This window comes from Lepidochelys olivacea (assembly GCF_965140295.1).
Source record: "Lepidochelys olivacea isolate rLepOli2 genome assembly, chromosome: 1".
Taxonomy (NCBI): Eukaryota; Metazoa; Chordata; order Testudines; family Cheloniidae; genus Lepidochelys; species Lepidochelys olivacea.
Genome location: NC_140411.1, coordinates 243,519,091 through 243,546,783, shown reverse-complemented (window position 1 = coordinate 243,546,783; position 27,693 = coordinate 243,519,091). Strand labels below are relative to the sequence as shown.

General features: G+C 44.3%; 1 protein-coding gene across 6 annotated transcripts in view; it reads left to right on the top strand.

The window, feature by feature from the left end:
• ERC1 (ELKS/RAB6-interacting/CAST family member 1) overlaps positions 1-27,693 on the top strand; it is a 546,576-nt gene that overhangs the window by 193,184 nt on the left and 325,699 nt on the right. For all 6 annotated transcript variants that reach the window (XM_084634612.1, XM_084634613.1, XM_084634610.1 and 3 more), the window contains 3 exons: positions 6,596-6,733; positions 8,262-8,402; positions 9,583-9,723. In XM_084634612.1, the coding sequence (XP_084490738.1) occupies positions 6,596-6,733; positions 8,262-8,402; positions 9,583-9,723 (420 nt within the window). The remainder of the gene's footprint in view (positions 1-6,595; positions 6,734-8,261; positions 8,403-9,582; positions 9,724-27,693) is intronic.

The following is a 27,693-nucleotide window of genomic DNA, read 5'->3' as shown; positions in this document are numbered from 1 at the left end:
AGTCAGCATCAATTTTTCATCAATTCCTGTCTTTTCCTTGGAAAATTAGAATTTACAACAGGAATAAAGGCCCTTGATAATCTAATGATAATGATATCTCTGTTCTCTTTTCAGCCTAGAAAATATAGGGTAAAGACATTTACATTCCTATGTTGAGAGGCCATTTTAGAGTAAACTTGTTACATGTGAAACTGTTTCTCATTTCAAATTGCTGATGCAAGCCTCCAACCCTTTGCATCTTCCAAGGAGGTGTATAGACCCCTGCATATTCTATTTCATTCTTTGTTGGGGACATGAAGCGTGGAGCATGTTTTGAGTACTTGGTTTGTTTCTGTTGGTTATATAGGAATTTGTTTACCAAATATTTTTAGTGGGATGGAGAAGGAGGAAGATTAAAGCAAATATCCTTAATGTACATTGTGCAATCCTTTGATGGGAGTATGTTATGTTGCTTGTGGAACCAGTAGGTAGAGAATGACGTAAATTTTTATTTTGTTGACCAGTGTGTGGGCAGAAACAAGGGATATTTTTGCCCAGTTTTTCTTGAGAATGTACAGTCTTGGAGAACCTGTAACTTTTGTTTCTGTATATGTCATTTCAGTTCAGGTTTTGGGGAAGATTAGAATAAAGATAACCAGACTTTCATTGAATACTATGTCAAAAAAGAAATTTGTTATTGAATGTGTGGAATTAGACCTGTTTCCCTCCATAAGCCCATCAAATGGCTATTTGCCATTTTAAAAGTATCTTTAAGGACGCATCCTTATTAGAGACCAGCCATTGTTTGACTCTGGAGAGAGCAGATCTGTTTGCAGCACACTTTCTTTGACGATGGATAGCTATTAACATGGTTTAAATATTTAATTTATTTTTTATTTATGGACTAGGACTCCATTGTGCTAGGCACTGTGTACAAACACAGAACTAAAGCCAGTCCCTGCCCCAAAGAGCTTATAATCTAAGAATAAGATAAGAAGTCGCAGATGTATACAGATAGACCGAAGGGGCAGTACAAGGAAACAATGAGACACCATTGGTCTACTTGATAGACACTGATTTAAATATACCTGGTATATCTGTTATACCTACCAGGGATGAGTACCAGCTTCTTCATTTCCCAAAAATGTGAAAAAAATGCAGAATGGAAGAACAAAGTTATTTTTCAAGTCCTTTTGTATGTCCATTATGCTCTAGGAGTATGTGTGTGTTGTGCTTTGATGCCAGAAAGTTGGGGCACCCCCACCCATTTCTGGCTCCTTGTGAGCCTCACAGAGAGGGTATAAAGGACAGAGCAGCCCGACCCCTCCTTCAGTTCCTTTTTACCATCGGTGGTAGCTACTCAGTGTTGTGTGATCACAGCTTCACTCCTTGTGAACAAAGTTGTATTTCTTCTTTTATTCTTACCTAGTGGTAATGTTTTTCATCCACTGGATGGTTTTTCTTCCTTATTTTTATTTCATCACATTTCTCTATAGTTCATTTATTATTATTATTATTTATTATTATTATTAATAATAATAATAATAATATTTTAGTCAGGTGAAACTTGCCTGATACTGGGAGAGCCTATGACAAGGTCCCTAGGTTTCATGGTGACATACATATGTGACCCCTCATGCGAGGCTCTATTGGCAGAGCAATGCAAGTTTGGCTCAAGTCAGTCAGTCACCCTCCGGTTTCCCATCTGGATAAGCTGGTATGTATCCAGGACAGGGTTTTTTTGTCTCTGATCTGGAGGATGAGCCAAGATGACGTGTGTCAGGGAGTTCCTGTCTCTCTCTCTCCCTTGCATGATCTTGGTAATGGTGGGAGCACATTTGGGTGATCTTCAAGCTCAAAGATTTGTGGGCCTCCCATAAGGCCAGATTGTGTATAAATGCTCTCGAGTTTTGTGCAATATTCTGTGCTTGTCAATAGTTCCTGCCTCACATTCAGGGCAAGACTGTCCAGGTGCTCACCAGCAGCACCACAACTATGTTTCATGCGAACAAACAAGGGGACACCAGATCAGACAGGAGGTAGTCGAGCTGTGGAACTTATGTATTCAGAGCGCAGTCATTCTCAGGGCACCTGACCTGCCTGGTGTTCAAAATGGCCTGGTGGATCTCTTGAGCAGATACTTCAGTTTAGGCCACAAGTGATCTCTCAACACAGCCATCCTTGCTGTAGTGTTCTCTATAGGGGTTTGTACAATGGTGGATCTGTTTGTGACTTGGCAAAACAGGAAATGTTCCCATTTCTGTTCCAGGGTACGACATGGCCACAGGTCAATTTCAGGTACTTTCATGTTTCCATGGGCTATGTACCTCAGGTTTATTTTCAAGCTGAAAAAAGATTGAGGCAGAATGATCCTTATAACTGCAGCCTGACTGTGGCAGCTGGGGAGGGGGTGTCAAACTAGGAAACAAAAGACTCCTGCTTTATGCAAATCCTATTTAAGGGTGAGGAGTGGGGTATTCCAGGTCGTTAGTTCTCCCCTGCTACCCCACCCAAGATGATTGCTGGAAACAACTAAGACTGAACTGGGGGAAAGAACTGGACCCAGACTGGAAGGGTGTCTGGCTTGTGAAGAAAATTATTAGAACCACATTTAGGGTGAGAATTTACAAGTAACCAGTTTCTTTAGTGTATTAAGCTTAATTTGCGTGCTCTGTTTTATTTTTTTAGTAATCTGCCTTGCTCTGTCTGCTACCTTCTTAACTACTTAAAATACACCTGTTATAATTAATACATTTATTTCTAGTTTACAATATAACCCAGATTTCTAATGGTGGTGGGGGGGAGAAGTTGTCCATACCCCCCTCCACACTGAGGGAATAGGTGAATTTCATATAATCTGGGGTTTGTACTCTAAGGGGGTGGACATCTGGGTGCTGTGGCAAGCCCGTTAAGGTGAGCCTTCTCAGAGCAGATCTGTCTCTCTGTAAAGCTGGGTGTGGTCCTGCCTGTGTGCTTGGCTGGAAAAGGCTGGGGAGCCTAGCCCAGCAAGACCAGGTAAAAGGGGGTCCAGGCTGACAGAATAGTCTGCCTCAGTGGAGTCCCAGCACACCAGGTGACATCCCAGTGGGTCCAACCTGTCACATTGTGTATTCAGGAATTCTTGCCCTTGTAACCACAAATCTGATAATTCAGAATCACAGGTGAGGGCTGTACCCGGATCCTGACATGCTGCACCTAACAACATGGTTCATCAGTGGTTAAATGGAGAGGTGGCACGCAACTCAATGGCAGTCCAGAATGTCCTCCTTGATAGTAGAAAACCTTCGTAAATTGAATGTTTTTCCATCTGGGCAACCTCCCATGATATGTCGCTTACTCAGTCCAGAATTATTTGAATCAAAGCTTATCTCTTCTATCTTAAGGAACCAGGTCTAGCCCTCTGCCAGTTCCATTAGGGTACATCTGGCTGCTATCTCAGCATTTCCTCCTGGTAGAACTGTTCTTATTAATCTTATTGAAACCTGTTTTCTGAAAGGTGTAGATAGATTGTTTCTACCTATTCAGGATCCAGTGCCAACTTGAGATTTAAAATTAGTGTTTTGTGCTTGTATGGATCTCTCCATTTGAGCCTGTAGCTTCCTGTTCACTTCTCCATCTGTCAGCAAAGGTGTCAGTGGGCTAGGAGAGTGGGTGCGCTATGTGTACTTGTCCCAGCTTCACCATACACCATTTTCTACACACTAAGGGCTTGTCTGCTCTGCTGCTTAAGTCGATGTAACTTAAGTCCCTCAGGGGCGTGAAAAAGCCACCCCTCTGAGCGACATAAATTACATTGACTTAAAGCGGTGTCTATACTGTGCTATGTCGGTGGGAGACGCTCTCCCGCTGACATAGCTTCTACCTCTTGTTGAGGGGGAGTAATTATGGCAACAGGAAAACAGTCTTCCATTGGCATAGCACGTTTTCACCAGACACGCTACAGTGGCGCAGCTGCATTTGTGCAGCTGTGCCTATGTAGCGCAGCAGCGTAGACTAACACTAAGCTTCTGTCTAAAACCAGAATATGCCACTATGTTTACCTGTTTACTTCATGCAGCCTCATGCTGACAAAGATGAACAAAGGCTGCACAGTCATAGAATCATAGAATATCAGGGTTGGAAGGGACCCCAGAAGGTCATCTAGTCCAACCCCCTGCTCAAAGCAGGACCAATTCCCAGTTAAATGTCAATGTGCTTTGAGCTTTAGCTTTTTCCTGGACAGAACAAAGACCATTTGGGTTTTTCCAGCTGTTTGTTTCCAATGAAGAATGAATGAGATGTCAACCAGTTACAGCACAACTACTATCAGAGTGGATTATCAGCTGCATCACTATGTGTTTTGCTGCCAAGGGCATAATGCCTCCTGAGAAACTGACAGCATGCTCTACTGGGGGTCATTCAGCTTCTGCAGCTTTTTGTGGAACATGTCCTTATTCTGGATATTTGTAGGGCAGCAATGTGCTTTTCCATCCACAATGCTTACTAGACACTAAGTACTTACTGCTGCACAAGGGAAGAAGGAAAGGTAGGGAAATAGTCATACAGTCCCTCTTCCAATGAGACTTGAAGCCCTACCACTTTGAGAACAGCTTGGAAGTCAGCTACAGTGTAATGGACACATGCAACATATCTTCAACAACAACAGTTTTGAGAAGGTGAGTAACCATTTTTATTTTATTTTTTTGCCTACAAATACAAGGTTCATACTAAGTATAGTACTCAGTCACTTTCTGTAAATGCAGATAGATGGTTCTGCAGTAATGAGGGGGTGCAGTAGTCAAATGTTATAGTGTAGCTGAGATGTCACATGACCCTGGTCAGACTAAGCCATGTATTACACATGCGAATGAACACATGCCTTTCAGTTTGTGTGCCTCCTTGGCCAGCTGGTTAACACATGTCTGTGTTTAGTTGCTTAGCTGTGCCTCTCCTGCAATATCTTGCTCAGAGCAGAAAGCATCTGTGTGCACTGTCTGTCCAGCCTGTTGGAATCTTGCTTCCCAAAGTGTTTCCCCAGTAGAAGCAAACAGGAATCTAAGACAGGTTTCAGAGTAGCAGCCGTGTTAGTCTGTATCTGCAAAAAGAAAAGGAGTACTTGTGGCACCTTAGAGACTAACAAATTTATTTGAGCATAAGCTTTCATAAGCTACAGCTCACTTCATCGAATGTATGCAGTGGAAAATACAGTTGGGAGATTTTATATTCACAGAGAACATGAAACAATGGGTGTTACCATACACACTGTAACAAGAGTGATCAGGTAAGGTGAGCTATTACCAGCAGAACAGTGGGGGCGGGGGACCTTTTGTAGTGATAATTAAGGTGATCCATTTCCAGCAGTTGACAAGAATGTGTGAGGAACTGTGGCAGGGGGGAGGGGGAATAAACAAGGGGAAATAGTTTTACTTTGTAGTGTATTTTCATCACTGGCTATTTAAACAGTCGATATTTTGAGACAGCTGATGGATCTCTGAAAGCTCATGAGGTTGAAAGCAGCCACATGGAATACTGTATAGGATGTTACCTGGTTCAGCTGAGCTGCAACAGCATCTGTAAGAGCATATCAAGAGAAACTTTTCTTTCAGAACCTCTAAGAGTTCATTTTGAGGCTTATTCAGTTTTAACCCCCAGGTGTCACTAGTGCTACATGCAGATGCTAATAAGGACTTAATCTGTACAATGGAGTCTAAAGAAGGGGAAATCTTCAGTTTTCTCATACTTGTGTCTCCAGCAAGTTACATTATGTAACCTTTCATATCTGTGTGTCTCTCTTTAAAATATGTCCTCAGGTGACATGTGTTGTGCCCACATTTAAAATTTAAGTATAAGCTTAGATGCTTACTGACTGTTAATACTTTAATTCCCCTAATTTAACATAAAAATGGTTTTCCTAGTATAGATGGTCTCATGGGCAAGGAGATCTGCTAGTTTTGTGTTTGAGGTGGGAGAACAATGATTGTGTAAACTTTTTTGCCCTAACTTCTAAACTTCCAGGTGCTGGAGTACATAGCCAAGAGCCTCCCATTTATGTTCAGAAAGAATTCTTGAACTACTCAGGGCTACTCACTAAATTATTCCCACTGATGTTCAGTTATTTGATATCTGTAGTGATGGTTCTTTGAACATCTCCTTTTGGAGTTTATTCCATTTCCCAGTTACTTTGACAATATTTTCTTGAATATCAAAAGCGAACTTTTCCTTCCTTTCTTTCAGTACATTACACCTAATCTTACCATCTTCCAAGATTGCAAATAATTGCTTTCCTTCATTGACATTGTTACTTTGAAAGTATTTTTACACTGTGCTGTTGCTCAAAGTTCTCTTTCGTAGATATTAAAAATATTGCTCCCTGTCTCTCATGTGCTCTGTTCTTGTCCTCTAATTCTTGAATCATATTCTTTACCATTGATTGTATTTTTTGTTTTGATGTGGGATTCTGACAGATAAATCCCTGCATATGACTTTGAAACTGTGGGGTATTTCCCTTTGCTAAACACTGAATACTCATGTTGATGTTTTAACAGCTGTATATTTCTTGTAGGAACATAGTATAAAGCTTTGTATACCATTAAACTTTTTCATTCATACTCTTCTTAATTGTCTTTTCTTAATTAAGATTGAAAATCTCCAGGAACAGTTAAGAGACAAGGAAAAACAGATGAGCAGTTTGAAGGATCGAGTAAAATCCCTGCAGGCTGACACCACCAACACTGACACTGCCTTGACCACACTGGAAGAAGCACTTGCAGAGAAAGTGAGTGTAAAGGGCACAAGTCCTTTAAATCCAAAATTCGTTCTTCTAATCATCTCTGTAAATCCAAACTTCTTCAGTACTGCCTTGAATTCTAGGTAACAGAAGAGATACCTTTACAGCACAGCTGGACATTTACTGTTCTCTAGGAGCTGGGGGAGTATGGGTCTCCATCTGGATGCTGTTGATCCAGTCAGAGCAGCTGCTATTAGGCGTAATGGATTTCTCACTAGAAGACATCTTAGGATATTTTGACTAGCCAGCCATGTGCTGTTGACAGGTCTAATCTGCATTAAGACAGCAGTACAGTTCTCAATACATATGCTAGGGATACGACTTAGGGGGAGGGCTTTCTGTAGCATAAAGTCTTTACAGTGGAATGTTGTAGGGAGTTACGTCTCAAGCTGCTACCCCACTAATTAGGTCCATCATATGAAAAGAATTGCTGCTGCTTGTACTGTGCTAATATTGTATAGCCCTTTGTGGAGTATTGATTGAGCTGTCCTCTTTGTCTGCGGTGCATCTTTAGCACTGCTGCTGGAAGGCACATTCTAGGTTAGAGGCCCTGGATTCTTTGCCTTTTTATGTCAGGCTAATGTCTTATTTTTATTTTTTCTTCTCTCATATGTTTCGTAGGTTGTTTTTCGTTTTGTTTTTTAAGTTCACTATCTGAAACTTATATTTTTGGTTCTCAAAACTAAATCACGCAGAACTCAGTGATCCTGACGTAACTACAACCCAGTCTCCTTTCTTTCTTGTCCTGTTGTTCTCATTGCATTTTTTATTCTTGCATAGCAGCGGATTGTTGACTGAAGAAACAGCTGGGACTGTTCTGTTCCTACAGGGGATCTCTTTAGCATTAGTGCATATTGTGTCTCGGTTCCTTCAGGGACAGGGCCATGGCTCCCTCAGTCTGTCAGACTCTGAATACAAAGCTTTGCTGGTGTGCTTGCTTGCAGTTGGGGCTTATTTTATAAATAGAATACTCACATCACTTCACCTTTCAACCTTGATGAGCATCTGTTGACGCTTGGTGTACAGAATTGTTTTTATTGCCAATCCCATCCCCACATTGGTTTCATGTCTCACATCGTGTATATTGCATCTCCTTCTGTCTGAAGGGCTACAGACACATCTGCAAACTTTGGAAAAATAGGAATTGTATAAGTAAGTGTGCAATGCATGGTGCTTCTTGCTGCCAGGTGACCTGACTGAACTTTGTTTAGTCAGCAGCTGGATAAATGAGATAATACTGTAATAATATTATTAAACATTCAGTGATTGGAGAGTTTTCATTAACAAGTAGCCTGGGTCATCTTAATCATAAAACCAGCGAAGTTTCAAGATATTTTCTTCCCTCCTGAGGTCTGTTGGAGGAGAGTAGAGAGGATCAGCAACATTCTGCACACTTTCTCCCCTTAAACTAATAAGCAGAGATGTGGTATGATGTCTTATCAAAAATAAGCAAAATTTTACCTGTTAAGATGATTCAAAGGGATTTTCATCACAGGGTACTGTGTTCTTTTGTAAGGAGCGGACTATTGAGCGCCTGAAGGAGCAACGGGACAGGGATGAGCGAGAAAAACAAGAGGAGACTGACAACTACAAAAAAGATCTTAAGGACCTGAAGGAAAAAGTCAGCCTCTTGCAAGGAGATCTCTCCGAGAAAGAGGTTAACATTGCCAAAATTAATCTTCTCTGTTGTTAGTTGTTTGCTGTGAAGGGTGTGTGTGGGGGGAAGAGTATGTTCTATAAACTTGATTCTGCAACACGTTTATGCACTGAAGATACACTTGTGTAGCACATTTCAATGTGTACATGTGTCAGAACTTTTTGTTGTCCCATTAAATGATGTGGTTTGACCCTTGGCATTCCCAGTGAAGTTGGTAAAGTTGTTGGCAACACTAATGTGGATCTCAGTAATTCTGGAATAGAGCTAGTTAGTGTCTATTAAATATACTGAAGGGGATGGGAGAAAGAGGAAGGATTTATTGACCTTGTGCTTTAGAAGTGCTGCAGATCAGTGACATGTGAAACTGCAATCAGTAGACAGGACGAGTAGCATCTTCTCAGCTCGCCGCAACATATATGCCATCTTCTCATTAAGTATATGGGGTAAAGAGCACAAGCAGCTAAAATCTGTGTGTATGGAAAATTCAGATAAAGGTTCTTCTTATAGATTTTGCTGTATCTTCTGCAACTTTATGCAAGTTATATTTCTAGCCCTTGTGGGTGTGAAGAGCCATCTTGCTGTTGATAAAATGGACTGCTGTGTCATGTCTGTAAAGCCAGACTAATTAATATAATTGCACTAGCAGAAGTATAAATTTCCTCCATTCATCTCCAGGGGTTATACACTCAAATGTACCTACAATTTTATTCTAAAACCCCAATTACTACAATTAAACAATGCAATTAAAGCATGCAATTTTATATTTATATATATGAAAAGTTGGGAATTATGGAGAAAGTGAGATGGGGTTAGTGAGTTCCACACCCTGAGCGCTACCACAGTAAAAACAGGATCATCTAGTCTATGATAAAGTGGTTGAATCCCTTAAAGGCAGCTGGTGACTTATTTAAATACCTCTACTACTAAAATAATAATGCCATTTAAAAAAAAAACTTCAGTCATATCATTTCAACTGAATTTTAAGGGAGTTTTGACTAGGTTTTGTTCTTTACCCTGAGAATCTGAACTGAACCAAGCTGTCCTAGGTTATTTTCCAAAGCGGGAACCAGAAGTGTGGAAGTGGCAGGAAAACAAAGGAAAAAAAAGAAATCTAAAGTCGTGGTATTGTGCCTAATGATCATTTACCCAATAGCAGCTGTGTTCTGCATGCTTGTTTTAGGCTTCCCTGTTGGATCTGAAGGAACATGCTTCATCTCTGGCTTCTTCAGGACTGAAGAAGGACTCCAGGCTCAAGACGCTAGAAATTGCATTGGAGCAGAAGAAGGAAGAGTGTCTGAAAATGGAAACTCAGCTGAAGAAGGTAAAAATTCATACTTGCTTCCCTGATTTACATCCATATAGGAAACTCTAGTGCAGTGTTAAACAGTCTCAGCTTTGCAATTCTTCCTTTTTCTACTGTACAAAATGAAGCTAACACAATCCTTTTGGTTAGCATCAACAAAGTATTGAGATACCATGGTGGGATTGTTCAGTTCTTTTATCCATAACCTGGGCTTCTTATTATACCCCCTACAGTGGGACAGCTGTATTCCAGAAATCCTGGAGGACCTCATCTATTTGCTTTCTGCTTCAGTTCTGTCTCTAAACCAAGCCTACCACCTTCAGATACTAGATCTATGTACCAATAATGATTATTGGGGAAATATTTAATATAGCTAAGAGCCCTATGTGATTGGTTATACAGATTCTTCTTCAAGTGCTTGCTCATGTCCATTCCAATGTAGGGGTGTGTGCACTGTGTGCATCTCCGCCAGAAAGTTTCCCCCTCAGTGGTATCCATTGGGTAGGCTCTGGTGCCCCCTGGACTGCGGTTTCTTTTCCCTGAATATAGTTAATAGATAGTGGTTAGTTGTACAGTTTTAGTGTTAGTTAGTGGTTAATAGAGTAGGATCCTGCTTACCGGGATTTCCCCTTCCCCGACACAAAGACATGCCTTGGTCTCCGGGGTTTCAGTTGTGTGAGGCTTGCCATAAGCCCATGACAATTAGTGACCCCCACTCTCCTTGCTTTAAGTTCTTGGGGGAGTCTCATCTGCGGGAGCGCTGCAGGATTTGTAAAGGGTTCAAACCTTGTACCAAAAAGGACGGGGACCAGAACTCAAGTTCCTTCTTATGGAGATGGCTCTCTGTCCCCCCACTTGGAACTAAATCATGCTGACTCTGCACTGAACACCTCTGCCTTGGTGAGAAGTGTACCGGCTTTTCTGAGAGACAGGCAGTGTAGCTCGGCCTCTCCGGCACTGAGGAAGGACTCCTTGTCTGTGTGCCAGGACTCTCAAAACTATCAGGGCTCTCTGGTGCAGAGGAGGTCTATGCCTCACAGGAGCACTTGGCACCGATCTCAGTCACCAGTGCCACAGAAGAAGCAAAGAAAAACGGACTGGGGGCACCCCCAACTCTAAGACTCATGAAACCAGCAGAGTGAGACCCGTGTTGGGCCATTCAGACTCAATCGTTGCCAGCTTAGTACTGTTGCCTCTGGCCCTTGAGTCTGGTACTGTTGGACTCTCCTCCAAGGTAGAGCCATCGGAGTGCAGCTCTAATGATTCCATCCACGCCAGGGGCGTTTGAGGCAGCAAGGGAGGACAGCGTTTGAGGACAGCAAGGTACTGTCCTCCCGGTACCGCCATCCCACACTAGGCATGAATCAGCTTCGGAAACGAGAGCAGCTATGGCACTGAAGCCCCAGGTGCCATCAAAGGGGAAAACTGGTGATGATGGGACAGGACCAGTCACCCCCCTTCCGGCACTGCTCTCAAGTACCAACCATTCTGTGGTCACTGAGGAATGACTCCTCGCAGTCAGATTCTGAGGTGGAATCCTACACCTCCTGCAGGAGCTGGCACTGGTCTGACTGCCAAAACCTGATGGCTGATGTGAGCCAAGAGTTCCCACCAGTGGCCTGGCCAGCACAGTGCAATAGCCTTTTTGGAATCCCTGGGCTTTCCATCCAGTCCAAGGGTCTCAGTTGCAGAGATTGTATTCCATCGCATCAGAGGATAGAGCTCCCCCACCATCTCCCTCAGTACGGGGATCAGGTCCTGGTACTGAGCCTGGCAATGAACTTCAGGACCCGGTACCACGGGATCCTTCAGGTGCCGAAGGACCTGGAACAAGGCCCTGTAACCATCATAACCTCCTCTTCCCCTGATGAGACGGTAGTGGGAACTTCAGTTGCTTCCACTCAGGACGACCACAGGGAACACCAGGAGTTCCTCAGGAGAGTAGCCCAGAACCTGGGGATCCAGGTGGAGGAAATCTCAGAAGCCTCCCATGCCCTGGTGGATATCTTGGCCCCTTCGGGCGCATCATGAATGGCTTTGCCTCTGAACGGTGCCATTCTGGAACCCGTTAAGGCCCTGTGAAAGACTCCAGCCTCCTTGCAACCCACGGAAAAGACGGTGGAGAAGAAGTATTTTGTACCCCTAAAGGTATTTGAATATTTATACACCCATCCTCCTCCAAGTATCGCTAGTGGTATCAGCAGCAAACAAATGAGAGAGGCAGGAACAGCAAGGGCCTCCCCCTAAGGCCAAGGACACCAAGGAGTTTGATCTCTTTGGCAGAAAGATCTACTCCACAGGGGAGGAGGGGCCTCCAACTTCGAATTGCCAAACAGGCACTCTTGAGACAGTGTCTGGATCCACCCTCCCCAAATATTGTGAATTGGCTGTCCCATTCTATCAGGGATGGGTCCATATCACCTCAGACTGTTGCATGCTATGCACAAAGAGACTGAGATACACCCTGCAGTACAGTTCTTCCCTTCTTTCCCACCCTCTCTCCCCATCCCTCTTCAGGGACCCTTCTCAAGAGCAGCTTCTACTCCAGGAAGTGCAAACGCTCTTGCAAGTGGGAATGGTAGAAGAGGTTTTCTCCGGAACTAAGGGGCAGGGAGGTTTACTACCCTTATTTCCTAATCCCGAAGACCTATGGCAGTCTCAGACCCATCCTGGACCTGCGAAATCACAACAGATTCAGAAGAAGCTGAAGTTCTGCATGGTCTCCTTGGCCTCCATTATCCCCTCTCTGGATCCAGGGGACGGGTATACTGCCCTCAACTTGAAGGACGTCTATTTCCATATTTCAATCTTCCAAGGCCACAGAAGATTCCTTCAATTTGTTGTGAACCAAGTACACTACCAATTCACTGTACTTCCATTCGGCCTGTCAGCAGCCCTTCATGTTTTCACAAAGTGCTTGGCAGTTGTCGCGGCTTTCCTAAGGAAACAGAAGGGTTCAGGTATATCCTTACTTCAACAACTGGCTGATCAGAGGGTCAGTCCAACGCCCAGGTGGAGGTAGACATACTGCTAATACTGTCAACTTTCCTGAGGTTAGGCCTATTGGTAAACATGCAGAAATCAATGCTGTTCCCCATTCAAAGGTTAGACCTCATAGTGACAGTGCTGGACTCATCCAAGCCAAAGCCTTCCTTCTGGAGGCCCAGTTCTGGGCCCTGCACTCGATCTTAGGGAGCTTCAGAAACCATTCCATCACAACAGCAAAAAGCTGCCTGAAACTCTGGGGGAATATGGCATCATGCACTTAGCGTGGTGAAACACACAAGGTTGCAACTCCGACCTCCTCAGGCCTGGCTAACATCAGTAAACCAACCAGGCCGGGACTTCTTGGACATGGTGGTCACACTTCCCCCTTCAGTGATCACCACCCTCCTATGGTGGATCGATCCGGAGACAGTATGCGTAGGTGTCCCATTCTCGAAACTGCAGCTGTCAATGTCTCTAGTCACCAAAGTTTCCACATTGGGTTGGGGGGCTCATCTGGGGGTTCTCAGAACCCAGGGCCTCTGGTCCTAGGCGGAGCTTTCACTACACATCAGCATGTGGGAGGTCAGGGCAGTGCACCTTCCCTGCCAGTCCCAGCTGGAAGGCAAATCTGTAGCGGTGCTTACAGACAATACGACGGCAATGTTCTGCAGACAGGGTAGAGACAGACAGGGTAGAGCATTCTGTCAACTCTGGGTAGAGCACTCTGTCAACAGACAGGGTAGAGTACTCTCCTCTCACCTATGCTAGGAGGCTCTCCATCTGTGGGACTTCTACATATCCCACTCAATCCACCTCGAAGCATCCTACCTCCCAGGGGCACAGAATGAGCTAGTGCAGCGGCTCTCAGACTGATGGTTGAGACCCCAAAGTGGGTTGTGACCCCGTTTTAATAGAGTCACCAGGGCTGGCATTAGACTTGCTGGGGCCTGGGGTCAAAGCCCAAGCCCCATCACCCCTGGCTAAAGCTGAAGCCTGAGGGCTTCAGCCCTGGATGGCAGAGCTCAGGTTACAGGTCCCCTGCTTGGGGCTGAAGCCCCAGGCTTTGGCCTCCCCCAGCCCAGGGTGGTGGGACTTGGGCTTTGGCTTTGCCCCCCCCATCTTCCCCCGCCTGGAGAGGTGGAGTCTCGGGCAGGCTCAGGCTTTGGTCACCCCTCCTGGGGTCATGTAGTAATTTTTGTTTTCAGAAGGGTGTTGCGGTACAATGAAGTTTGAGAACACCTGAGCTAGTGGATCACCTCAGCAGATCATTCTCCAATCACAAATGGTCTATCCGCCCAGATCTCGTGAAGGACATTTTCCAGAGGTGGGGAACTCCCTGGATAGATCTGTTCATGACCAGACACCACAAAGTGTCTGCAGTTCTGTTCTTGGCCTGGTCAATGCAGAAAGGGGTGTTGTCCACACAAGCATCAGTACCGTGTATTCTGGACTATTTGATGCACCTGAAGCAGCAAGGGCTATTGGTGTCTTCAATTAGGGTCCACCTGGCCGCAATTTCGGCTTTTCACCCATGGGTGAATGGCAGATCCATCTTTGCAAACTCGCTCTGTAGTCGTTTTCTCAAGGGGCTGGACAGACTGTATCCCCAAGTGAGACAGCCGATCCCACGCTGGGACCTCAACATGGTATTGTCAAGGCTCACAGGTCTTCCATTCGAACTATTGGTAACATGCTGTCTACTCTACTTGTCCTGGAAGGTGGTCGTCTTGGTGGCCATTAACTTGGCCAGAAGGGTCTCAGAAATTAGGGCCCTTACTTCGGAACCCCCCCATACACAGTCTTCTTCAAGGACAAGGTCCAACTGCACCCTCACCCAGTCTTCCTCCCAAAGGTAATGTCGCAATTCCACAATAACCAGGATGTTTTTCTTCTGATTTTCCACCCAAAGCTGCATGTCAACAGACAGGAACAGAGGCTCCATTCGCTAGATGTCAGGTGGGCTCTTGCCTTCATCATAGAAAGGACTAAATCATTTAGGAAGACTACTCAGCATTTCATGGTGGTGGTCGCAGACAGGATGAAAGGTGTCTCAGTCTCAGCCAAGAGAATTTCATCATGGATCACCTCTTGTAGCACATGTAGACACAGTGTGGCAAAAGTTCCTGCTCCATTGCTGATGGCACACACCATGAGGGCGCAAGCGTCTTCAGCGGCATTCATGGCACAAGTTCCAATCCAGGGTATCTGTAGAGTGCAACTTGGTCTTCAGTCCACACTTTTACAACTCACTATGCCGTCACTCAGCAGGCCAGAGACAATGCTGGATTTGGCAGAGCTGTGCAACAGTCTGTCCTTGAACTCTGAACCTTCCTACTGCGTCTTCTTGGGAGTCATCTACATTGGAATGGACATAAGCAAGCACTCAAAGAAGAAAGAACGGTCATTAACCTTCTGTAACTGTTCTTTGAGATGTGTTGCTCATATCCATTCCAAAACCAGCAAGAAGGAACTGAGAGGGCGGTGGGTCAGCAGGACTCTACCAGTGCTATGAGGGCATGACTCCAGGGGGCACCAGAGCTGACCTGACGGATACCACTGAGGGAAAAATCTTTCTGGTGGCTGTGCATGTGGCATGCGCACACCTACATTGGAATGGACATGAACAACACATCCTGAAGAACAAGAATTATGAAAGGTTAGTAATTGTTTTTGTTTACTGTCTAAAGAGACAGCAGTAATGGAGAAATTAGAGTTACACCACACTACTTATGCAGTAGTATTGCTGACTGCATGAGTATGCATGAAATAAAGCTATTCTTACTGCAAGAAAGATTGTGAGAATTAAGGTACGCAGATGAAGTGGTTGTTAATGTATTACTTTGTACTGCAATGTACCTACAGAAGTTACACTCTCAGCATATACGAGGGCACTTCACTTGGATGGAAAGAGTAAGGGAAATTGCTTAGCTCCAGTGAAACATTGTTAGCTAAAAGATGAAGATTGTTACTTTGCAGTGTCATGACAATACCTCTCTCTAATTCCCTCAGGAGCTGATTGTGCTCACTCACTCCATTTTAGAGATCCCTATGCTGGATAAGAAAGTCTATGTAATAGGGAGCCAAGAATGATACAAGGAGACATCGAGTCAGATCAGAAGCTAGATATTTTTGAAGTAATCCATTCTCATTTTCAGTAAATTAACAAGAACATCAGTTTGTCTGTGATCCTTTTCCTAAGGGTTAAGAATAGGAAAATAATTCAGGTGTAAATTGCATTCAAAATCTGCAATGGGTGACCTGAACTATGATAGGTACTTGTTTCTGAGGAGCGTTAATTTAGTTTATTGCACATAGAGGCAAATATATACTCGTCTTCAAATTGAAGGAAATCTGTGACTTTCCATTCTGTTAGAATGGTAATAATTCTTTCCTGTATACATAGGGCAATTGTTGTTAATTGTATCCTGAGGGAAAGGGACTAAGCAGAGGAAGGAACTGAATAAGAGAAGAAAATGTGGCGGTGGGGAGGGGGAACTAAAGTGTGGGTAAACTTTTGGAATGTGCAGGTAAAATATTAAAACCTGTCATTGCACAATTAATGTGTGCTGTGTGATACCCTTCCACCATTATTCCTGGGGGAATTTCACGCCGTTGCGGCGCAGCAGAAAAATGCCACCATCCCCCACAGATTCTCTTTACTTTCTGCAGAAAATGGTTTCTGTGGGGAAGCAAAAAGAAGCTTCACCAGTGCTCACTCACCCCTCCACGGCAGCTCAGGCACGTCTGTTCGGGCAGCTGGGGAAGAGGCAAATCACTGTGGGGAGGATGGGCTACGATGCCCCAGCTGCCCAGGAACATAAGTCCCATTTGGGTGCGGGGGGAGGAGGATGGAGGCAGCGTTCCCCCTTTTCTTCCCTGCACAATGCTGCCAGGTCTGGATCAGAACAACACCCAGAAACTTCCCCTGGCTGCAGGAAGTTCTGCACCATGTGTGTGCACGTGTGTGCAAGTCAGGGAGGCTGGCTGAGGAGGTGGGGGAGCGTCCAGATGCACGGGGTTGGGTGGACAGGGGGAGCAGCTCCCATTACAGCAACTCCTCCCCAAGCCCCCCTACATCAGGGGCCCCCCACACCCAGAACTTCCGCATTGAGCCCCTCAAACCACTGCCCCGCCAAGCCTCACCCCCTGCATCGGCAGCCCCCTCACCCCACTGAGCCCCAACCAGCTGCACCTTAACCCCCCACCTCACCAAGCCTCATGCCCCCAGCTTCCCCCCTCCCCCCCAGCACTAACTACCTTCACCTGGACTCCTCTGCGGAGTCCCATTCCCCCTATACTCAGAACCCCCTACCAAGCCCCTGTGCATTCAGATTCCCCCTGCACCGAGCTGCCTGCACCCATTATTGCGCCACACAGAACCCTTGTACTCTTGAGGGAATTCTGCACCAAAATTTTAAAATTCTGTGAAGTTCTGCACATTTTGTTAGTCAAAATAACAAAGTAACACAATAACAATATAATCACACCATTTTCAATTATTTTGGTAATTTATTTCAAAATACTTGTCAGCAAAAAATAATTGAAAATGCTGTGATTATATTGTGTTATTTTGACAAATAAAATATGCAGAATTTTAAAATGTGCACAGAATTTTTAATTTTTTGGCTCAGGATTCCCCCAGGAGTACACCATGCATTCAGATATACCTCTCCCTCTGTATTCTAATGACCTGCTGCATGCTGAGGCTCTTGTGCAATTATTGACTATGCAAAGACCTCCTAGAGTTGTCTCTTGAGCTCTACTGAGCAAGGCCTGGAATGAATTTCTTCTCTGGGTGCTATTTTCAATACCTGATTCTGTTGTGGGTTTTCTGTGATCGTTTCTCTTTGTGCCATTGCATTCCTTTCATGCTGTGAAAAGAATTTCTGCTTTTCCTTCGAGGTGTTCCTAGCAGCTGGCCTATTTCCTTTCTTTCAGCAGGTTCTGAATGTTTATGTCAAAGAAGAGATTCCAATCAGGTGCCCAGATCTGCTTAAGTATAATCTTACCGAAGCTGTAATTGGGATAGTTTCCCTGTGAATGTATGAAAGAGCAACCTTAAATGAAAGTCTTCCACAGCCCCTAAATTCATGTCACAAATACTTATTGTTGCTCAAAAGATATAGCTGGCAGGCACTGCTATCGTACGTATTCTAGTTATGGATACGTCCAAATATTTAATTAATATCCCCTCTCAGTTCCTCAAACTTGCTGAAATTTTCCATGTTTGGTCTTAATTCAGAGGTAAATTCTTTATAATTTAAGTAAAATCCATTTGATCCATTTTTGCCTCTTATAGAAAGGTGAAAAAATACCTTTTTAAAGTAAGTTTTTAAGATTTTTTTTTCCTGAAGTGCAATTCAAGTGGCTGTTAAAACAATTTGACATTTTCAGAGTGGATTAGCCTCTTTTAAATGTTCGTAAAACAATTAAAAATACATGAACCATATCTGACTGACAAACATTTAAAAACCAAATTTAATAAATCCACTTCAGTAACTTGTGCTAGTGTTGGGAGCTAAGATACTGTTTTAATTATCATGGCTAGTTAGTATTGCAGGTAAAGACTACATAGAAAATTTTCAATACTGAATTGAATTGGAGAAGGGGAGAAAGATCTTTTTGTAGTCACTAATAAAACTGTGAGGTCCTGAGCTACCGTTTCAGTAGCATAGGAATAAGTGCTGGAAATCACTTTAGATAAGCTATTACCAGCAGGACAGTGGGGTGGGAATAGGTATTGTTTCATATTCTCTGTGTATATATAAAGCCTGCTGCAGTTTCCACGATATGCATCTGAGGAAGTGAGCTGTAGCTCACGAAAGCTCATGCTCTAATAAATTGGTTAGTCTCTAAGGTGCCACAAGTCCTCCTTTTCTTTTTGAGTAAATACAGGTACATTTGCATATAGAAGATATTGAGATCTTTAATGACATCTGCGGGAGTAGTGGTTCCCTTTTCTCCTCCACCTTTTGCTGAGATTAGAGCCACACTGGTCTTGTGCTGCATGAGAACTCCATATAAGTCAGTCTCTCTCTCTCTCTCTCCTCGTGGAGTTCCTAAACTGCACAGATCAAGGGAATCTCCTTTCAACACAACCCAATTGCAGTTTGAATAGTGATCTCTCTCTTGTCAAATTGTTTCCCTTAGTTATGTTTCCAATCCATAATTTAAACAGTTTCAAATAAGATGAAATATAGTGTCCTAAAAGTCATGACCGTGGCAGCAAAGGTGAAACTGTTGGGCCATCAGGTGAAGGAGATTAATCCTTTGTCAGTCCTTTTGAGAAATCATTCGTTAATCTCTAAATTTTACATACTCCTTTAAGAAATCAACATAGTCACTACAGGCTTCCACTTCTGGTGTGGAAGGTATTTAACATTATAGTAAAATGGAGTAGTCTCTGTCACTAGAGTGCAAGCAGTGCTGCAAAGTTATTGATATCACTTGTATTTTTTTCCTAGTTATGCAGTCCCCTGAACTCTGATTTTTAGGAGTCTGATTTTCATGGTTTCTATTTGTTTCCTTAACAGTTACTCTATTTCATCTGGATTCTTGTACTCTTTCTGGGTAGCAACAATAGTTAGCCAATCTGAATGCAGCTATTTTCATAATCACTGTATCCTTGTTTTTCAGTAATGGTCTTGTGACTATACAGATCTCTGTATTCTGAACACTAATCCCTTTGCCATCATTCACTCCTGTACTGAGAACTGTTGAGCTGTTTGCCAACAGTACGGACAAAAAAAAGTGGGAGGAAAAAGTAGTACAGGAGCTTCTGAATGCTGAAAGGACACCATGGTCTCTCTTGAGTTTGCATTCCAATGAGCTATGCTTATGGACCAGGTCTCCATTTTTGGTGTGATGAAAGAAGCTGAAGTGTCAGGGTAGGTGATAAGCCATATGGGGCCCTGGTCCAAAAGTTTCTCTTCAAAATTGTTTGCCTCTGCAGAGCTGTGCAATATCACCTTTAGGAAAATTTCATTTTCAAATATATATGCCTCCTTCCTGCTGGGGGATTGTTCAAGTGATAATCTTTTCCCCTTAGTTCTGAGTGTTCTCTTTTCCAGCTTCTCCTACTTGTTGCCTTTTTCCTCTAGTGTGAAGTGCTTTTTGTCTGCCTGGGGAGACCTAACAGCAATAAAATAGTCTCCAAGGAGGAGCGCATCCTCTCCTATAGTTGTTGTCAGTGCATATCTTCTCTGTCTACAGCCACTGAGCCAAGAGCTTTTTCTGCTCAGAGATAAGCCTATTTGGAAGGGGCCCACTGACCTTGGTGAAGATAAGAATCCTGCAGCAGCTGGTAGCAAAATTCCCCATCCAGAGCAGTTTTAGAGGCTCTGAACCAGAGGAGAATGCTAACATTGGCTCTGTGGCAGGAAAATCCCCTCCAGAGTTAGCAAGTCAATGCTTTGGGCATACTCTTGAGAGTCTCTTCTGCTATGATGTCCTTGCTTCAGTTAAAGGATGTAATATCTTTCCAGGGAGAGAGAATATGTGAAGCCATAAATTCATGAAGTGTTCATCCAAGTTGTGGGTTTCGTAGGATCTGACTCAGATGAGTCTGACTTGGTCTCTAGGGCTTTTCTCTTTGTGAAAAAGTGTTTCCTGTCATGACTTAGAAATCTTACAGATACACTTGTAGATTAGAAGAAAAGTGCTATATTTCATTCACAGCTGATTAATATTCAATTTTGGTAATAGTGATTCATTTATTAAAAAAGAAACAGGCCTAATGTGCTTGGTTCAGCAACCCAGGAAAGAAAGCTAGAGAATGGTTACAAGGGAAATTGGGCTTTCTGTAATTTTTCTTTTCCATCATCTATGTTCATCATTGTTTTGTTGTTCTTCAAGATAATTTCCTGAACCACTTACTTATTTGATAATTGATCTAAATGAGGCATTAGAAATAAAAGTGCTGCCCAATCTGTTAAGCTATTCGATGTGTCATCTGTAAGCCTGAATGCAGCATAAAACAGCAAAGTGTTTGAGGGTTGGGTAGAAACAGCTGGTAAGAGAGGGGGCATGAATTTTAGGATAAAGCCCTGAGTTCTGACAATGCCAAGGGTTAAGCGGTCAAATTCTATAATATTTCAAAGTTGTTAGGATTTATTACTAAACACCACAATTTTAAGTGCTATTATAAATGAATGTGTTTACATCTGTCTTTAAATCGTTTTGTTGTTACACCTTTTTTTCTCTCTCACTCTTCCTTTTTCCCAATTTCCCCCTCTTTTTTCTATCTTTTTTCTCCCTTTAGCATCCTGAAGTTTTATTGACTCATCCAGCCAAGCCAGTAAGTGTCCTGGCAAACAGGAGGGACATTGCCAGCCCCATTTGTTTTTGTATGTGTTGCATGAATATTCACTTGTGCCTTCATATTCCTGGATCAACACACACAATTTTTGGTGAGGTATTTTGGGAGTGTGTATAGAAAATAAGGGTGGGAGAAGGGATTTCAAATGCCTGAGCAGCTGTGCTCAAAATAACCTTGAAAGATGCTTGTACTTGTTTTGCAACTTTTGCTTAGCTTCACTTTCTATTTGGGCAGTTTGACGTAGTGCAACCCTTTTGTTTCCCCTCATGTCAGTTGCTTGTGGCATCCTGTAGCATTTCTGTCACTTTGCTGTCTGTGCATTGTCACTGCAAGATTGCAGTAGAATTTCCACACACGTAAGGCCTCTTGTACAAAAAAAGCATTCTGGTTAATCACTCACATCAGTGCATTGAAAGATGATGATTAGCAACCTACCTCCTCACTGTAACGTAAAGTACTTGGATAACCATTGTTCCTGCTGATGCTATGTTGGTTTAGCTCTGGCCCCAATTATGGAAGCCCTCTACTTGAAGTTAGTGAGAGTTCTTTGCAGGGAAGTTTTGTGGAATAAGGTCTTCACATTGAAAATCACAATATCCAAGATGCTTTGCATCAGAGACTTTCCTTGTTTTTTTTTATATTAATCATATTTTTAAACCTCTTAGAGAAGTGGGATCTCTACTGGTTTTGACAGCGTTTAGTGAAAATCGGTTTGTATTTGTGTATAAATACACATGAGAAGTATTTTGAGAGGTTTCGGGAGGTTATTCTTGGTGATTGTACACATATATCTTCCACTGCAGGTGTTTGCGATTTGGGTATGGGGGATACACTGGGATCCAATGAAAGCAAGGGTCAAGGTCACCTCCTCTGTTGAAGACAAACTTTTGCCAGCAGTACCACCAGGCAGCTCTTGTGTCCCTTCTCTCCTCATGCTCTTAGACAAGGGCATAAAAAGGACATGTCCACCACCTCCTGCTCATTTCTTTCTCACCACCTGTGGGTAGAGTTGGAGCTACCTGTAGTATTTACTTTGACTCGTAGAGTTTAAGGTCAGAAGGTACCATTGTGATCGTCTAGTCTCACCTCCTGCACATTGCAGGCTACAGAACCTCACCCACTCCTGAAATAGCCCCATCACCTCTGGCTGAGTTACTGAAGTCCTCAAATCATGGTTTAAAGACTTCAAGTAACAGAATTCACTACTGACATTTGTTTAAACTGGCAAGTAACCTGTGCCCCATGCTGCAGAGGAAGGTGGAAAACCCCCATGGTCTCAGTCAATCTGAGCTGGGGGAAAATTCCTTCCTGACCCCAAATATGGAGATCAGTTAGACCTGAGCATGTGGGCAAGACCCACGAGGCAGATACCTGGGAAAGAATTCTCTGTAGTAACTCAGAGCCCTCCTCATCCAGTATCCCATCTCCAGCATTAGGGGATTTTTGCTACTGGCAGTCATTGATGGGCCACATGCCATCATAGACAGTTCCATCATACCATCCCCTCCATAAACTTTTCAAGCTCAGTCTTAAAGCCGGTTAGGTTTTCGCCCCCACTGCTCCCCTTGGAAGGCTGGTTAGAAACCTTTGTTTAATTTCGAGCCTAAACTTGTTGATGGCCAGGTTATAGCCATTTTGTTCTTGTGTCCACATTGACGCTTAACTTAAATAACTTCTCTCCCTCCCTGGTATTTATCCCTCTGATGCAGGGGTGAGCAAACTACGGCCCACAGGTCAGATCCGGCCCATCAGGGTTTTGGATCCGGCCCATGGGATTGCCCCTGTGTGGTGCTGCAGGCCCTGCACCGCTCTCAGGAGTGGCCGGCACCGCGTTCCTGGGACCGAGGGCTCTGTGTGTTGCCCTTGCCTCCAGGCACCGCCCCCTGCAGCTCCCATTGGCCGGGAATGGGGAACCACGGCCAGTGGGAGCTTCAGGGGAGGAACCTGGAGGTGTGGCAAGGGCAGCATGCGGAGCCCTGTGCCTCCCCCTCCCACAGGGGATGCGCAGGGACGTGGTGCTGGCCGCTTCCCGGAGCGGCACGGCACAGCACAGCACGGCATGGGGTCAGGGAAGACATGCAGGGAGCCTGCCCTGGCCCTGGTGTGCGCCACTGCCACTCCAGAGCCCGAACTCCTCCTGCACCCCACTCCACAACTCACTGCCCTAAGCCCCCTGCCTGCACCTCGCACCCTTCCTGCACCCCAACTCCCTGCCCTAAGCCCTCTGCCTGCACCCCTCCTGCAGCCCAACTCCCTGTCATGAGCCCCCTGCTGCACCCCGCACCCCTCCCGCACCCCAACTCCCTGCCCTGAGCTCCCCCCGCAATCTGCAATCCTGCCCTGAGCCCCCTCCTGCACTCCTCACCCCTTCTGCACCCCAACCCCCTTCCCTGGGCCCCCTCATACACTCCACACCCCTCCTTTGCCCCAATCCCTTGCCCTGAGCCCGTTCCTGCACGCCGCATCCCCTCCCACACCCCACACTCCCTCCCGCACCCCAACCCCCTGCCCTGGTACTGCATACAATTTCCCTACCCAGATGTGGCCCTCGGCCCAAAAAGTTTGTCCACTCCTGCTCTGATGTATTTATAGAAAGTAATTATATCTCCCCTCAGCCTTCTTTGGTTAGGCTAAACAAGCCAAGCTCTGAGTCTCCTCTCATACAGTAGGTTTTCTATTCCTTGCATCATCCTAGTAGCCCTTCTCTGCACCTGTTCCAGTTTGAATTCATCTTTCTTAAATATGAGAGACCAATATCAAAATGAGGTCTCACCAGTGCCTTGTATAATGGTACTAACACTTCCTGTCTCTAACTGGAAATACCTTGCTTAATGCATTCTAGGATTCCATTAGCCTTTTTAACACTGTGATCAACTACTATATTCAGGTCTTTCTCCTCCTCTGGCACTTCCAACTGATGAGTCCCCAGTTTAAAGCAAGCATTCTTGTTGTTAGTCCCTAAATGCATGAACTTTCATTTTGCACTGTTAAATTTCATCCCATTTCCATTACTCCAGTTAACAAGGTCATCCAAATCTTCTTGTATGGTATTCTGATCCTCCTCCATATTGGCTATACCTCCCAATTTTGTGTCTCCAACTGCTCTTGATTCAAGGCACAAGTCTGGTGAGAAATAGTTACACAAGGAGAAACAAGCCAGTTCAAGCAGATATTGACATCTCTGATGGGCCTTATGTTCCATGGCCACTGCAATTTCCATGAGGAAAACGATTTTCCAACAAAACAGATGAAACAGTTTAGGCCATATTCTTCAAAGAGAAGGTTAAGACCTCCTTGATCTTTCCAGCTGCCTTCGTCTATGGGAGGCCCTTCTCACCAGACAGCTGCAATCTCCAGGCAGTCATTTTGACTAATTTGCTAACCATATCTCCTACCTGTGAAACATGCCTGTTCCTCTTCCACCCTGCTTGGGCAAACATCACATCTGGCAAGTGTGGCTCAGCACATTAAAAGAGGGATATATTATCCAATTCACCTCCCTCCCTCTTCCCAACCCCATTTTCCCCATCCCCTTTCAGGCCGCTATCTCATAAGACTCTATTACTTCAAGAAGTATAGTCTCTTTGGAAATTGGGAGTGATAGAAGAGATTCCTTACCAACACAGGGGGAAAGGCTTCTTTTCCCAGTTCAGGATGGTCACCCTTTGTCAGGGACTACATGTCTTGAACCTAGGTCCACAGGCCTCTTAAAAGTTAGGCAGTCTCAGCCTGCCACTCACTGACCAGGTAACAGCTGCTAGAATAGCAGCTGAACTCCAAAAGAGAACTCCAGTCCTGGGATCTGATTGCTGGAATCCTGGGGGTCCTGATTGGTCCCCAGCCTCTATCTAACCCAAGCACAGAAACAGAAAGCTGTCTATGCAGCTGGGTTCTCCCTATTTCAGGACTGTTGCTCCTTCACAATCTGCACAATGCTGCTGGTCTCTTGATAACCTGAGCCTGCCTGCCTGCCTCCTGACATCTGATGCCTGGTTTGCCCTCTGGCCTGTCTGATTCTGACCTCCAGGTTTCTGACTTTTGACTCCTGCTCTAACCAGGCCAAGTCATGATGTTACTTCCCCCTTTATATCTTCCAACTTGCTGGAAAGATCTTTTGCTGTGACAAGACTCAAATAGTCTCCCTTGAGTATGTGCTATCTCTGAGAAGTTTCCATTGTTCACAGTTCCTGGAGTAATCCTTCTGAGTGTTTGTATTCTCCTCAATGAGCCATCAACGTTGTTTGGCCTTTTTATTGTTGTATCTGAAAGACTGCTTGTGGGTGTTCCCAACCTCACAACATGTTTCAGTGGTACATACATAGTGAAACTTCATATACAATGATAGCACATACAACTTAACAGAATATTAATGTTCTTTAAATATTAATTAAGGATTAAGACTTTTAAAATGATACCTCACAAGGTATTCTTTATACAAAATACATCATAATTCTATCACCAATGGTGAATATGGGGTGCAGAGTGTCTCTTTGGGGCACAGAGTGTTACAGTAACAAACCATTTTTTTCCTGATGTTTTATGAGGCACAGTTTTTCTGTCATTCTCCCTATTAAGAATTGACTGGATAGTAGAAACAAGTAGTAAATCTGGAAAAAAAGTTATTCTCACATGTTCAGACTTGGAGAAAGAGGTGTGTGGGGAATTCTGGAGAGAAGAACAATTGTTAAGCTACTTGGAGCACAAAACTCCCAATGACTACGTTTATTAAAATGTATACTACATGCAAATAATAGACATTAATGAAATATTCTGACATCTTCCTTGCACAAAGATCAGGAAATTCATAATAAAATATTTCCTAAAAGAGATGCAGTTCCTGCGCCACTGTCAGCATGCAGAGTGGAAACCAGTCTTTTCCATTCCTCTTTGTCTTTTGCTGCTGCTTCCATTTGCTGTGTGGTGCTGAGATCAATTATTCTGCCTTCCATGCTAAGGGTGCTTCATTGTAGGGAGAGTGGTCACTTTGGATGAGCTATTACCAGCAGGAGAGTGAGTTTGTGTGTGTGGTTTTTGCAGGTGGGTGAGAGAACCTGGATTTGTGCAGGAAATGGCCCACCTTGATTATCATACACATTGTGAAGAGAGTGGTCACTTTGGATGGGCTATTACCAGCAGGAGAGTGAGTTTGTGTGGGGGGGGTTGGAGGGTGAGAAAACCTGGATTTGTGCTGGAAATGGCCCACCTTGATGATCACTTTAGATAAGCTATTACCAGCAGGACAGTGGGGTGGGAGGAGGTATTGTTTCATGATCTCTGTGTGTATATAATGTCTGCTGCAGTTTCCACGGTATGCATCCGATGAAGTGAGCTGTGGCTCACGAAAGCTCATGCTCAAATAAATTGGTTAGTCTCTAAGTTGCCACAAGTACTCCTTTTCTTTTTGCGAATACAGACTAACATGGCTGTTACTCTGAAACCTGAATATAAAATGTGAAGGATAAAGTTATTTCATAAGAGGTAACATTTCTTTCTCAGAGGTAGTATGTTATACAACTGAATTTGTTTTTGGAAAATTTCAGCCAAAATGGTTCGGTAGTTCCCAGAATGAAGATTGGAAAAAATATACATTGTTTTGCCCATGTTAAAAAATTCTGGCAACCTTTTCTTTTAAAAGCTCAGGTGATCCTATGCTTTTGGAGCAGGGACTTGAAATTTGGCAGAGGGTCAGCCTTTGTGTCAAAAATCTGCCTTGTCAGCCCTGTATTTATCCACTCAAATTTGGCCTTGTTATAAGCTTTTGAAAAATCACAGTTTGCACATGCTCAGTAGAGACTTCTTAGATCTTAGCAGCTAAATTCCCCTAAGATTCCGTCCACAATGAGCATGTTCCAGCCTGCTGCTGACAGAGACCTTCTCTGCAATTGAAGCTTTGGGCTGCTGCATTCTGGTTTAGGTCTGCGCTTCTGAATTGAGAGCAGGGACCATGTCTATCCCAATGGCCACCCTTCTGGGGCCAGGCAGCTGACTTATCCGGATGCAGAGGGGACAAGTGTCAGAACTGTGTGTGTCTGTGTGTTGGAGAGAGTAGATTAGGATAAGGTGCCAGGATGTAGGCAGAAACTGGGTTGGGAGGCTGGCAGTGGCAAGGACAGGGAAACTTTCACTGTGAGTTGGGGTGGGGCAGAAACTGGGGATTGGTAGGGCAAAGAGAATGGGAGCTGTTGGGGTGGACTGTGGCTGGCTAGACAAGAGGACAGAGAGACGGGATGGGCGAACTAGGAGGGAGACAGAGATTGAATGAGGAGCCAAGGACTGGGAGACTGGGACTGGCTGAACAAGGAGATTTGGAGACTAGGATCTGGGCTGGGGGACTGGGAAGGGCTGGGGGATTGGGACTCGGGGGGAGAGGAGGCTTGGACTGTGGGGAGTGTAGTTGGGTGAGATTAGGACTGACTGAGCAAGAAGACTTGAATTTGGATGAGGAGCGTGAGCAATGGAGACTGGGAGTGGCTTGATGAAGAGCATGGGACTGGGAGGAGGAGTCAGGAGTGGGGAAGAGGTACAGGACTGGAGAAACAGCAGGTTCAAGGTGATGGTAGAGAAGGGGTCTTGCGTCAGGGAATGGACAAAGGAATCTGTGCCACATAGAGCCCATTTCTCTCCAGAGCCTGTAACAGAATTCAAGATTCCTGAGTCTCATAATTCCTCTGATGTCAGCAAGT